Source organism: Zingiber officinale, chromosome 8A (assembly GCF_018446385.1).
Source record: "Zingiber officinale cultivar Zhangliang chromosome 8A, Zo_v1.1, whole genome shotgun sequence".
Classification (NCBI taxonomy): Eukaryota; Viridiplantae; Streptophyta; class Magnoliopsida; order Zingiberales; family Zingiberaceae; genus Zingiber; species Zingiber officinale.
In genome coordinates, this window is record NC_056000.1 from 4,848,494 (window position 1) to 4,862,574 (window position 14,081).

The 14,081-nt window shown below is 43.3% G+C and overlaps 2 protein-coding genes across 3 annotated transcripts; one reads left to right on the top strand and one right to left on the bottom strand.

The window, feature by feature from the left end:
• Positions 1 to 482: 482 nt before the first annotated feature.
• LOC122009804 (cation/H(+) antiporter 15-like) lies at positions 483 to 3,196 on the bottom strand. Its single transcript, XM_042566097.1, has 3 exons — positions 3,002 to 3,196; positions 1,832 to 2,902; positions 483 to 1,742 (listed from the first exon to the last, which is right to left on the bottom strand). The coding sequence occupies exons 1-3, from the start codon at positions 3,194 to 3,196 to the stop codon at positions 483 to 485; spliced, it is 2,526 nt and encodes an 841-aa protein (XP_042422031.1).
• A 665-nt stretch (positions 3,197 to 3,861) lies between these two features.
• On the top strand, positions 3,862 to 4,835 carry LOC122011380 (cyclin-dependent kinases regulatory subunit 1-like). 2 transcript variants are annotated; one of them, XM_042567763.1, is made up of 4 exons: positions 3,862 to 3,957; positions 4,087 to 4,179; positions 4,278 to 4,338; positions 4,457 to 4,835. In XM_042567763.1, the coding sequence occupies exons 2-4, from the start codon at positions 4,127 to 4,129 to the stop codon at positions 4,625 to 4,627; spliced, it is 285 nt and encodes a 94-aa protein (XP_042423697.1). In that variant the 5' UTR covers positions 3,862 to 3,957; positions 4,087 to 4,126; the 3' UTR covers positions 4,628 to 4,835. The 2 variants fall into 2 exon arrangements, with proteins under 2 accessions (XP_042423697.1, XP_042423699.1); XM_042567765.1 differs by having other exon boundaries at positions 3,932 to 4,017.
• The last annotated feature ends 9,246 nt before the right edge of the window (positions 4,836 to 14,081 follow it).

Genomic DNA, 14,081 nt, shown 5'->3' on the forward strand with positions numbered 1-14,081 from the left:
CTTAGTGAAACATATCTTTGATGTTCGATAGGAGATATCTCTAATACTCGGTAGTACTTGATCATATTGCTCAAAAGGATTTAACTATACTGTTTAGTAGGCCACAACGATATTATTCGGCAAGACTTAACTATATTATTCGGTGGACTTCAGTCGTATTACTTGGCGCAGTTTAACTATATCAGTGATATTGTTGACTTAATCATATTGATCGGGATATTTGGAAGTAAAAAAAAAAAGTATATATCATTTTAATTTTATTTATTATTAAAAAGAAATAAATAACAAATGATTTTGATGATATTTCCGCAAAATATTTTGATGATTTTTTAAAATTTGACGGTAAAGTGATAACGTTAAAAGGAATAAAAGATGTTTTAGAATCAAGCATGTAAACTGCAGAGCCAAATCGAATTTGCTTTTTGAAAAATAACAAATGAAATAAACAGAGTTGTGAATTCCTGTCGGAATTCCATTAACAATCACCGGCGAATGACGTTGTAACCGTCCCGCCTCGCCATTCCTCCGCTCCGGCTGGATATTTCATCCATATCCCAGATGCACTGCTGATCCCCCGAGTACTGCTGCACCACCAACACCGATGCCGTAGCTGAGAACTCCGCCGACACCAACAAATCCCCAATCGGCCCCAGCTCCTTGAACTCCACGAAGTTCGACAAACTCGCCAACAGCACCGACGTTGAATCTCCACCCGGTGCCCTACCCACCATGTACAAGTTGTGCGCGCCACCCATCTCCCTGATAGCGGCCACCGTCTCCTCGCAATCCGCCACCACCCTCTCCTCGTACGCCACCGACGCGCGGCTCGCGTACTGCTGCCTGAACTCCCTTACGTACTCGTCGTCGATTCGCTGCTCCACCCTGGCCATCGATATCGCCGGCATCGCCTTGGGAGTGTGTGGTTGGCTGACAGACATGAACCGCACCACTGTGAGGTGGACCCCAGGCCTATTCGAGAAGCGGCTAGCGTAGAGGAGCGCCTCCCGGTCGTGGGGTCCGCCGAAGAAGAGGAGCGCCACACGGTACTTGCTGAGTTTGGAGTCGAGGTCGACCAGTTGACCGCGGTCGACAAGGACCGCGACGGAGCAAGGCGCTCCGGCGAGGATGCCCTGGTTGACGCTGCGCACATTGGGGTTGATCTCCTCCATCTGGCCGTCGATGGCCAGCTGGCGGTGGAACGGTAGGACGACGAGGGTGGCACGGTAGCCCTCGGCGATGCGGAAGACGTCGTCGGCCATGGAGGAGTAGGAGGAGACGGCGGTGAGGGACGAGACGGTGGCGTTTGTGGACCGTTGCTGGAACCTCTGGAAGGCCGAAGTGATGGGTTGCGAATCCACTTGGTTGTCCAGCCCAGACGACGTCGTGGTGTGAATGTCCCCAATCGGAAGAGTGCGTTGGCCGTCGGCGGCGTCGTGGACGATGAGCATTGCTGGAGCGGAGCTGGTGAGCTCAGCAAGGTGGACGGCGCAGACTGAGAGCGGAAAGTGGTTGGCAAGTTGGAGGAGGCTGGTGATGGAGGGGGCGTTCCGGACTGTGTGGACGCAGGCCACGACGCGCAGGTCGGAGTCGAAGCCAGACAGTTGCAGGTTCCGATTCTTGTACGTGGCAGCAGGAGAGCGGCGGAGCTTACGCTCTTCGATCGCCGTCAAGATCGGCCTCACCATTGCCGTGGAAACCAACGACCAAATCAATAGAAATCCGTGGATCCTGTCACCAAAGATCTGCTTCCATATATAACCACAGTGGAGTTAGTTTAATTTTCAGTGCAAATTAGTTGTTCTTTTGTACTTTTGTGTTTTGAATCACCTACCTTTCGATCCTTGCCCGTGTTGAGGATTATAATCTCCAAGGGTCCGATCGTATTCATCAACGCCCCGATCGACAAACCCTCTGTGTGCGGCAGGGAAAACAGGGGCGACACGGCCATGCCTGCCCCCAACTTTGCCAGCGTCCCCACAATCGCGACACAAACCAAACTCAGCGTGTAGTGCTCTGACTCCTCCGCACTTGTCGTCAGGGCGTCCAGAACGTCGATCGCGTGGGCGCTGCTGATGATAGTGAAAGGTAGCAGGGCATTGATGACGTAGCTCTCGAGTCTCTGCGTGAGCGCCGCCGTGAGCGGCCCCCTGGGCACCACCAGCCCCAGCACAAGTACACCCAAGGCAGGGTGCAAGCCGATGACCGCAGCCGACAGCCCCGCCGCTGGCACTAAGCCGATCACCAATCCCATGACCTCGATTTTCACGGACTGGGACGAGGACGTCCTCCTCCCCAGCCACACCAGCAGCGGCCTGATCATAAACGCGCATACCACCACGTGGCATGCGCCGGCGAGAACCACCCATAGCGGCGCCAGGGCCTCAGAGGCAGGCCCGACGAAGGCGAAGCACACTGCGAGGACGATCCACGAGGTCACGTCAGCCACCATGGCCGCCGGGAGCACGATCTGGCCGATCTCCCCGTTGGGGAGCTTGACCTCGGCTAGGAGGCGCGCCATGATTGGGAAGGCAGGAACAGAGAGGGCGAAGCCGAGGACGAAGGTGAACGTGGCCTGTTGCCTTCGGGAGGGTCTGAAGCTGTCATCTTCCATCGGGGCGGCCAGGCCAAAGATAACGATGGCAATGACGACGGCGAGGAATGGGAGGGCGACGGTGGCGGCGGCCACGGGCAACACCATCACGCTCTTCTCCCTGATTACTTTGGCATCGAGTCGGATGGCGACGAGGAAGACGTAGTAGATGAGCCCCAAGAAGCCGAAAATTTCCACCAGAGCAAAGCTCATCGGCGGGAAGATTATCTCGTATAGAGTCATCGAGCTCATCTCCGACCCATTCTGGAAAGAGATCTTATTGATGATCGTCGGACTCAATAGTAGAGCAACCTTTGTAGCATCAAAACCGATTAGAAAATTAGGCATTAAACCGCCTTGAAATGCTCAAATTATTAGAAATAATGAAGAAAAATCAATGTAGAAATTTACAATTAAGTCGGCCACAATGCGGGGCTGGTTGAAGGGCTTGAGGATGTAGCCGACGGAGCGGGTGACCATCAGAATTACAAGGCACTGAATGATCATAAGAGAAAATTTGGCGTGAAATAAGTCGGAAATGTGGACACCCTTGTCCCTCCAAGCCCCGTCCATGAAAATGTTATCTTCATACTGGACATTCGGCATTTGGACGTCGACGGTGCAGAGGAAATGGAGAGGAGAAGTTGTGGATTGATTAGGTACTACTGCAATTGATCAGAAGAGGCCTGAGGGAAGAAGGATGGTCGTCGCCGCTTATTTATTAACGACAAAAAAGGTATCGCCTCGGTGGTTTGAGCACCGTAACCAGCCAAGTTTGTTACGGACGACGGTTGAAGCCGTCGGTCGTTGTGCTTGCTTGCTTGTCTCCCATCTGGCCGTTGAATCGTAACCGAATGGCTATTCTATCCGACAAACTTCAGTTTCGCTGTTTCCTCACCAGCTGGATCTGCTGTACGTAGAGGTGGCAATTAAGTTGGAAGTACATCTGTGACTTAACTAACTAACAAAAAATTAAATAATTTTTCTTTTTTTTTTTTATAAAAGCGAATGCAGTTTTTTTTTAAATGAAGGAGACATAATTTTTACAATTTGGAATGTAAGGGCCCAATTAAATATTTCCTGATATGTTAGGCCCTAACTTGCTAATTACTCAATATTTTAACACGCAAATCATTGTTAAGAAGGCGCCATTTAATTCCATGCCGTTACGTTTTGAATTTCAAACGACGCATCGGCCACGTCGATCTTTATCTTTTACGATCAAATCTTAACCGTCCAGCATCTCATCAGTACCGTTCCACTATCCAGCCGGCCCCACGCTTTTTTCTTTAACCCTTCGCCCTCGAGTCTCCAGTAATCGAGCGCTTTCGTCGGACGCGTTCTTTCCCTGTCGCTTCCGAGCTAGGGTTTGCCTTTTCCCCTCTCCATCTCCTCTGAGTTAATTCTTGGTTTCGACCGATCTTTTTGTATGATATATTATATATATATATATGTATATATCTTGTTCGTTCTTCTCAATTTTTGGAATGGTGCAGCCGATCTCGATCGAAAAGTAGAACCGAGAGGGAGATCAGTATGGGACAGATTCAATACTCGGAGAAGTACATGGACGATATCTACGAGTACAGGTAGCTATCGATATACTAAATTCCTATTTTTTCTCTCTCTCTCTAGTAAGTGTAGATGTTGGATCTCTCGCTTACCGATTGCTCCTTCTTGTACGCAGGCATGTGGTTCTTCCACAAGAGGTGGCTAAAGCGCTGCCGAAGAACCGCCTCCTTTCTGAGGTAAGATACAGTGTTAGGAGCCCTAAGTTCTTCAAAAAAATCGACATTTTGATTTCGTCCTGCGAAGATTTTTTTTTTCCTTTCGGCGAATGAATGGCTGTGATTGGTTCATTATCAGAACGAGTGGCGGGCGATTGGGGTGCAGCAGAGCAGGGGATGGGTGCACTACGCGATCCACCGTCCTGAGCCGCATATCATGCTCTTCCGGCGTCCACTCAACTACCAGCAGCAGCAGGAGAACAACCCGGCTGCGGTCATCTCTCATGCCGCCCAAATCCTCCCCAAGTGATGAGGAATGACTTCTACTTAGTAACAATAACAATAGGTGAAGAATCTCTCTTTGCTTGGTTGTGGGTTATCTAATCATATATATATATAAAGTATATTTCTGGTGAACATGTGCCAAAAAAATAGTTTGGAAATGATGACTATGTGTGTTTGTGGATCCCTGCAAAACAATTGCTTTTGGAAATGTTTTGCTCATTCTTCTTTCGTAATCTTTTGTATAATTGTATTGTGATTCGCTTGTGGATTGTTATGGCTGTAACTTCTATGCTTGTTGATTCTTGTTGCATCTCTCGTCCGAACTATCAAATTTTAGATTGTTTTTCCCTTCGTAGATGATGTTCCTGAACAAACTTTGATTTCGCAGTTAGACCTTTTAGTTTCATGGAAATCTACATTCGCATAAGAGTTGAGTGAAATCTTGATATCAAAATATTGTCTAGTGAAATGTGGAACAGTTTGACAATTCTGGTGCTATGATGAGTGTGGATGAAACGTTGATGTGTTCATTCCAAATTCTGAAGCCTGCTGCTTCTGAAAAGAGAAAGTTCAGCTTTGGCACTACGTCTAGAATTGGAACCTTTGGTAGTGTTGTTGCACACACACAAGAATTCATTCTGTTGGATTAAGGTATTAGGCATTTTATTTTGTTCTGAATGAAGGTTTCTGAAATTGTCATCACAGATAAAGCTAGATTTAGTATCTAAGAAATTAAACATAAGCTTCTAAAGAATACAAGACAAGAAAAATAAACCAGATGAGATTATTTTGTCTTTCTGATGTTCAGTGCACTAAAAATCCAGCAGGGGAATTCCTTTCCAACCTATCCAAATCAATTTGATTAGAAAAACCGTGTCCAAGTCTTCGATATTTGTGGGTGGTTGGTTTTGACAAGGTGGATTGAAGATATTCGTTCTCTTTTGTCAAGATTTGAGCACAAATATCAAATAGTTGTTTGTGGATGGCATTTCTCTTTAAGAATTGTTGAGAGTAAAGTTTTCATTATTATTTGTTTCTAGCAATGTGCAGATTCTTTCAAAGAAACTGACTTCCACACGGGCCATGATCCTTTAGACCGTAAAATCTAGTCCAGAGGATGGATCACATCACTAATAAGTGAAATTTTATGGACCTCATCTATTATACAAGTGGGATATATAAAATCTCACCTATGAATAATCTCTGATTAAGAGCGGACTGGATTGTGATTTAGAGGATCTTGGGTGATTCCATGGTTATATAGTAGCTTCTTTCATTTAACGGAGGGTTGGGTGAAGCCATGGGTAGAAACTCGGTGGTGGGCGAGGAGATTAGACCAATGGGATCTCCAAATAGGTGCTAGTTTTTAATTTGAAGTGTTTACGGGATGTACGGCGTAACTCGTAAGGTCCGCGGCATATAAACCTTTAAATCAACTGACGGATCTTTTGGTCAGTCTTAAATATCTCTTGATATTTTAGTTAAAATTGTGTGCGGGAGGTAAGGTGGGTAGGATAACAAATTTTATACACAAATATATTAGTCTATCCATCTAATGGTGCCCACCTTTGTAAGCACTAAGTGTATATATTTTTTCTTTATTTTTTTTGGAACTTAGGGTTTAGAATTTAGGATTTAATCGTAAAGATTTTGGATTGGATTATAATATTAAAGTTATAGAATTTTTTTTTAAAAAAATTGCACATGGTGCTAAGGGTGTTTACCATTGAATGTGTTTTAGAGTGTTTTTATACGTATTTTTAAAAATTTATTTTGAAAACAAGCAGCTGAAGTATAATAATTTTCTAAATTATTACAATATGCAGCACACACATGCATGATTCACATGTATAGACATAATCATAGAAAATAACTCTTTATTTAGATTATACTTATTTGATGACGTGTAAAGAAAATGACATTAACTAGCAACCTTTTGAAAGAATATCTCTATTGATATCCACGAGGAGATATCTTTGAGACAACTTCTCTAAGTCACAAGTTTTGTCTCCGATTTGATACTAGCCAAATGGAGGAGACGATACGATCCGAGAGAGAATCCTGATTCAGTTTGGTGCCCAGTAACAAAAGCAAATCGACGACACCATACGAAAAGAGCACAATAGCCCTCTTGTTGTCTGGTGACACAGCAGTTGTTGCTAGCAGATGTGGACGATAGTATACAGCTCGGAAGGGTTGAGCGATGCCGGCAGCAGGGGAGAGGCCGACAACAAACAAAAGCAACAAGTTCTTGCTTGCTGTTGGATGACACAACAACCTATTGGTTGGTGTCTAGCTATAAAGAAGACTTGTTGGAGGTTGTATGATAGTTGGGTCAGTGACAACAAGGAGCGGCGACAGCCAAAAGGGGTCAACAGCTGCTCCAATGGGTAGGGCGACGATGACAAGAGAAAGGGAGGGGAGGAGAAGAACCCTAATCAATATTAGGTTTTAATTCCAATGAATCATCCATCATATATATATACCTCTTCACAATGACTTGGGGAATAAGTCATTCCCTAAATCCAATAACAACTCGATCCGCTATCATTAAGCTTGGTTCAAAATCAAACTAACTTAGCTTAAAACCAAAACACTCTTGGTCATTATTAAACCAAACTAACTTTGGTTCATAACTAAACCAAAAGGGATCCAACCATGCCTATAAGAGATGTGGTCCACCTTTGCTTCCGTTCAAACAAATATCTTTCATATTTGCACCTCGTCTGGTTCTACCAAACATAGTTTCTCTTAATTTGAGAAACCAATTCTCAAATTTATTTTAAGTCTTTCAGATATACTCGTAGTACATGTGACCCAATATATTTTCGATTTATGTTGACCGTCCATAATTAACCATTAATTATGGATCAATCATGATTGACATCTAGTAGTACATCATGACCCTCAATTAATCAAAAATCATAGTTGATCCCAAAATAATTCTGAACCTTTCAACAACTACAGTTATCAGTGCATCTATTTCTTTCACTTATCTTATACTCATTTAGTTCAGGATATGCCTATGTGTTAGTCCCCACTATGCTAACTACGTCATACTTAGTCTAAGTAATAGTTCCTTACCCTGTGGATTCAAATTACTGAAGTATATGTCCAAGAAGACCATCCTTTTGACATGTAAGGTCTTGGCCAAAGACTTACGAGTAATAATTTTGATAAGAGGTCATAAGGTATACGTCTCCTTATAAAAGGAGTGATCAGTCATCTGTGGACTATTCAAACACCTTCGGACATATTGACTTCTACCTAATCATCCCATACTTGCTTCTCCTAGGAGATAATTGTCAAGATGTCAAAAGTATAAGTCTCCTAAACCAAGATAACTCGAATACCTCAAGTCTAAGGAAATTTACTGTCACGCCCCAGGTAGTCTCTGCCAGAAGAAATTTCGACAACATCTCCCCTGTACAGCGGACAATATGAATCTCAGTATACATATATCTATACCTTGGCCACACACGGCCGGAACAATACAATCAAAAGTAAACAACCCACGCAGTTATATTCAACATTTCCACACAGATATAATAGGAACAATCCACGCTGTTATATTAAGGAAAACAGTATGAAAATCCTAAACGATATATGTAAAACATCCTCCTCCACTACAACGAAGAAAACCAAATCCACGAAGTAATGAAAATATCCGCAGCGGAAAACCAAAAGTAGTAAACCCAATGTTCGTCATAAAGTCCACAATACAAACCCACATCACAAGTATACGTATAAAAGCGAATACAGAAAACGATATCTAGAAATCCTCGCGACCAAGGGGCTAGCGACTGGAATCTCTCATGACGGCCTCAACCTGAAAAATAGTAACAACGGGGTGAGTTCAAAGAACTCAGCAGGTAAACCAATAGACATGTACAGCAATATATATCCACAAGTAATAACCTAAGGTACAGTCTTCTAAACCATAGGATCAATAGTACAGTTCTCTAACCATACAACCTACGGTATAGTCTCCTAACAGTTCAACAGATATGCAAAGCTGAAATAAACTGTAATAACCAACAATAGGCATAAAGCACAATCTATAGCAAGAATAATAAGAAAATACATAACTGTAATAAACTGTACTCACCTGCGAGGCTTGGGCAAATGACTGTGGACATACACAGACAAAGATAGTCAGAGCAAATAAGCATGTATCCTGTATGCATGTCAATCATATGCAGTCACCCAAGTGCATCATCCAATATGCAACAATCACAATAAATGCAATATGTGCATATGATGCAATATGACATGGTCACCCCTGACGCTAGTCAGCCGTCTCACACGCGATGGCGAGACCGAGTAGGTAGGGCTGTGACACCGTGCACTCTGTCGTCACTACCCCTGATGAGTGACCGAATGGACGGGATGCTGTCGGAGTACACCTATCCTCCTACCTCAAACATAGTGAGGGAGCGTAATGCTCTCAACTCCCGGTACGCAATGACGGGGAGGGATCCCTGTCTGCTACCACGCTGCAGTCACACTACCCATGAGCGGACCAGCGGAGCACTACAGAGCTACTGCCATACACACCCTACTGTGCTGTGCCACTACCCATGCAGTGAAACACGTTGTGTGCAGGCCTATGTAGCCGGCCGACGAGCTCAACAATAATGGAGTCGTCAATCGCCCAGCATGCAATCATGCAGGATGGTGCATGATGCTACAGTATGTCATACCTAAACATAGCCTCCTCCATATATGTGTGTGCCCAAAAGGTAAACGCATATATATAACCATGATATAAACAGCATAAATCCAAAGACATCACATATAACAATGATGTAAGTATCATGAATCCAAGAGCATGTATCACACATGTAAAGCAACTAATCCAGTAGAGTAGAGCACTATAGATATGCATCTCTATGAACATATATACACAAGGCAAGAGATAAAATATCCAATCCTGAAGTAAAGCAACTAGCAGATGAAGCATGTGATATGTATCAACTAGCTAAGACCAAGAGAGAGAATAATCTACTATCTACCACTAGTAAGTATATATAAGCTACACATATCATAAGACATTATCAAAAGATAAGTCAGAGGGTACCCGCCTCAAATAGAAGGTACAATTACGTCAAATCCAACGTCAAGACGCCTGTCTCGAATCAAAGTCCTGTGTCAAACAATATATATATTTTATTTAGCTAAATCCAAATGAATAGCTAAATAAAATCTCTAAAATTAAATTAGGGCAAAACTCTAATCAACACAACCTCAATCTACATAATTAAATCTAACGGTCAATTAGGGTTAGTTACCTAATCCCTAATCACCAATAGATTAGAAATCTAAACTTAGATTAAATCTAATAGTTGACTAGGGTTAAGTGTCTTAACCCTAATTATTCCATTAGATTAATCTAAGCAATTAAATCTAATCACAATCAACATAACCCTAATTCAAATCTACACATGATCAACAACTAATTACACTAATCATGTATCAATTCCTTGTTCCTTACCTCAATCCCAGCTACTGGAGAAAGTGCTGTCGGAACAAAGAAAACCTCACAGTAAACAGAACTCACCTCACTGATCGGATCAAGAGAAGAGATCAACAAGCAGATCACTGATCTCAAATCAAGCAATCCAAGACACCAATCAACCCTTCAAGCCTCTGCCCAACAACTCAATTGATCCCATCATCATCAACCGAAACCTAAATCAACCACGAGAAGATGAGGATCAAGGATAGAGTATCGGTAAAAGAGAAGAATGTTGGTGCAATTTCCAGTAGGTCAAGGTTGACCTAGTTGACCAAGCGTAAACCTTGGTCATGGTTTTGATGTTTGACAATACAGAAAGACATGTAGACATGGACAATGCAGGTGCAGTTGTCCATGCGGAGAGATACTGATCAGGGTCTGATCAGGTTGGATGAAGAAGAGTCAAGTAGGTCAAGGTTGACCGGATACTTGACTGGGAAGTCCTAACTGGGATGTTAGGCAGTTCGGAAAGACCTGGTGCCGGGCAGCTGGAAAGTCCCGGTGAGTGAAGCCAGCAATGGAAAGAGTGAAGCGTGAAAATCCTAGTGAGTGAAGCTAGGTGAAAGTGAAAGTCCCGGTGAGTGAAGCCAGGCAGGTGAAAGTCCCGTGAGTGAAGCCGGGCAGTGGCTAGTGAAGGGAAATCCAGATGAGTCAAGGTTGACCAGACATCTGGTGAAAAGTCCAAGCAGGGAGTTTGGCACGGGAAAAGTCCAAGTATGGAGACTTGGCACGGAGAATACCAAGATGGAGACTTGGCACGGGAAGTTGGAGAGGGCTCGGTAGCTCGTTCTCCGGACTGTGGTCAGAGAGGGCTCGGTAGCTCGTTCTCTGGACCGGACACTTGGTAGGGAGTCTTAGCAGGTCAAGGGAGTGACCAGATGCTAAACATAAGATACCAATAGGTCAAGGTTGACCGGATATTGGTTTGGAAGTCTTGGGACTTGGTTTGGGCAAAAACCAAGCTCTGGATAGATCAGTGGATCGATCCAGTGATACACTGGGTATCTGGATCGGTCTGGTGACCGATCAGTAACCAAACAGTAGCCTACTGAGTGTTATCTGATCGGTCTGCAGACCGATCAGGAAACAACAATCAGAAGGCAAGAAGCTCGGGAGAAAAGGAAGGGGATCGGTCCCTGGACCGATCAGAGGAAGCTCTGATCGGTCCCCGGGACCGATCAGGGTACGCACAGAGAGTTGGGTAACTCTCTGTGAAGCTGTCTGATCGGTCTAGGGACCGATCAGCATAGAGCCTGATCGGTCCCCATGACCGATCAGCAGCACCCTGGACCGATCAGGGTGGAGCCTGATCGGTCCAGGTATAGCCGTTGTGAGTGACAACGGCTATCTCCGTCTTCTTCGCTGTCCTTTTGCAGTGCAGGTTATAAAAGGAGATCGAGGGCTTCAACACTTCTATCCTTCCTCTTCTTACTACTGACTGCTGAAGTATTTTCTGCTTGAGCTTGGTTGAGCTCTTCTTCGCTGAAGCTTCGCGTGAGCTTCCTCGGCTGGGGACTTCAACTGGATAGTTGGTGCTGTGGTTGGATTCCCGTGAAGTTGCTGCTTCATCCAGTCGACAAGAAGGCAAGCTAGGGTTATTACATTTTTGTATTGTACTTAGTTTCTTGCTGTATTCTTGTACTCCTGTTTATCTTGCTGTTGCAAGACATTGTGGCGAGGTTTCTCCACCCAGAAGGAGTGATTATTAGCCGGGTTTTCGGGGTCTCATCCACCGACGGATTGGTAGGCTTCGTCCACCTTACGGACACGCCGAGGAGTAGGAGTTTCATCTCCGAACCTCGTTACATCATCGCGTTGAGGTTTGATCTTCTTGTCTTTGTTTCTATTGTTTTATTTTCCGCTGCGCTAACCCTAATTTGTAGAAAGAAACGCGATTTTGGGGTCGGCTATTCACACCCCCCCTCTCTAGCCGCGACCATCGATCCTAACAAAGAAGACCTAAGCTTACCTCAATCGATTGTCTCCAGAAGGTATTGTTGGTTGCTACTCGGAAAACCTAGAGGTTCCACTGTACAAAAATTTTGTACAAAGGTCTGAACCTTTTCCTAGCTACCATGTGTTCTTTTAAATTAAATTTTGGATCGCCTGCGGAACTTAACACGTTTGATCCAAAACTTAATCTATTCGTTCTTTTAGGTTTTGACTTGGGTCTCCTGCGGAACTTAACACGTTCGACCCACATCACCTTAAGTTATTAATTTCATTAAATATTAATTTCCATAATTAGTTCCCAGTACTGACGTGGCGAGGCACATGACCTTCTTGGATATGGGAGCAACCACCACCGACTAGACAAAACCTTTTATAGAAAGCTAATATTTAATTTCTAAAATAACTTTAGGTTAACCAAAAAGAACAATCAAATCACAAGGAAAAAATAAAACAAAAGAACACAACTTCGAAAAACATATTCGAAATACTAGAACGTAAGCCTCTTGTATTTGGTATTATTTCCATAAATAACTAGTATGATGCGGAAAGAAAAATTACTAGTTATACCTTGTAGAAAAATAACCTCTTGATCTTCTACCGTATTCCTCTTCTAACCTCGGACGTTGTGTGGGCAACGATCTTCCGAGATGAGAAACCACCAACCACCTTCTTTTCCTCCTAGCTAGGTTCGGCCACAAAGAAAGAAGCTTCACCAAGGAAGAAAACCAAAACACTAACCAAGCTCCAAGAGATGCTAGCTTCCTCTCCTTCTTCTTCTTCTTCTCCAAGTAGTATCCGGCCACCACAAGAGCTCCAAGCCTTTGAGAGAGGTTCGGCCACCACAAGAGGAAGAGAGGGAGATGATGATGATGGCCGGCCACACCAAGGAACAAAAGAGGGAGAGAAAATAATAAAGGTTGTCTCATGAAGGCACCCTCACCCCTTCTTTTATATTCCTTGGCCTAGGCAAATTAGGAAATTTAATTACAATAAAATTTCCTCAATTTCCTTGACATGATTTAATTGAGAAAAATAAAATAAAATTTCCCAATTAAACTCTAATGGCCGGCCACATCAATGAAGGAAAAAATTAGACAAGTTTTAATCAACAATTAAAACTTCCTAATTTGTTTCCGGAAATTTTAAAAATAAAATTTCTCTTTAAAAATCTCTTCATGGTTGATAAAAGGAAATTTCTATAATTTTAATTTTATCAACATGTGGATAATTTTAAAGAGAAAATAAAATATCTCGCCAATCTACAAATAAGGAAAGAGATCTAATCTCTTTCTTTAATCTTTTGTAGATCTTTTACAAGAGAGATATTTTAATTTTAATTCTCTTTAATAAATTATTTCTTCCACATAATAAAAATTAAAATTAAAATCCCTTTTAATTTAATTTGGCCGGCCCCCACTAGCTTGGGTTTAAGCTAGGGCCGGCCACCCAATTTTATACCTAGGCCGGCCTTAGCTTGGTTCCCAAGCTAGCTTGGCCGGCCCCCTATTGGTGGGTATAGAAGGTGGGTATAGGTGAGTATAGTACTCTATAAATAAGAGGCTACGATAGGGACCGAGAGGAGGAATTGGTTTTGGTCTCCCGATAAAATTAAGCATCCTGTGTTCGCCCCGAACACACAACTTAATTTTATCAATAATAATTCATTCCACTAGAGAACTATTATTGAACTACCGCACCAATCCCAAATTACATTTTTGGGCTCCTTCTTATTATGAGTGTGTTAGTCTCCCTGTGTTTAAGATATCGAATGTCCACTAATTAAGTGAGTTACTGACAACTCTTTTAATTAATATCTTAGTCCAAGAGTAGTACCACTCAACCTTATTATCATGTCGGACTAAGTCCACCTGCAGGGTTTAACATGACAATCCTTATGAGCTCCTCTTGAGGACATTATCAACCTAGTATCTCTAGGACACAGTTTCCTTTTATAATCAACAACACACACTATAAGTGATACCATTTCCCAACTTATCGGGCTTATTGA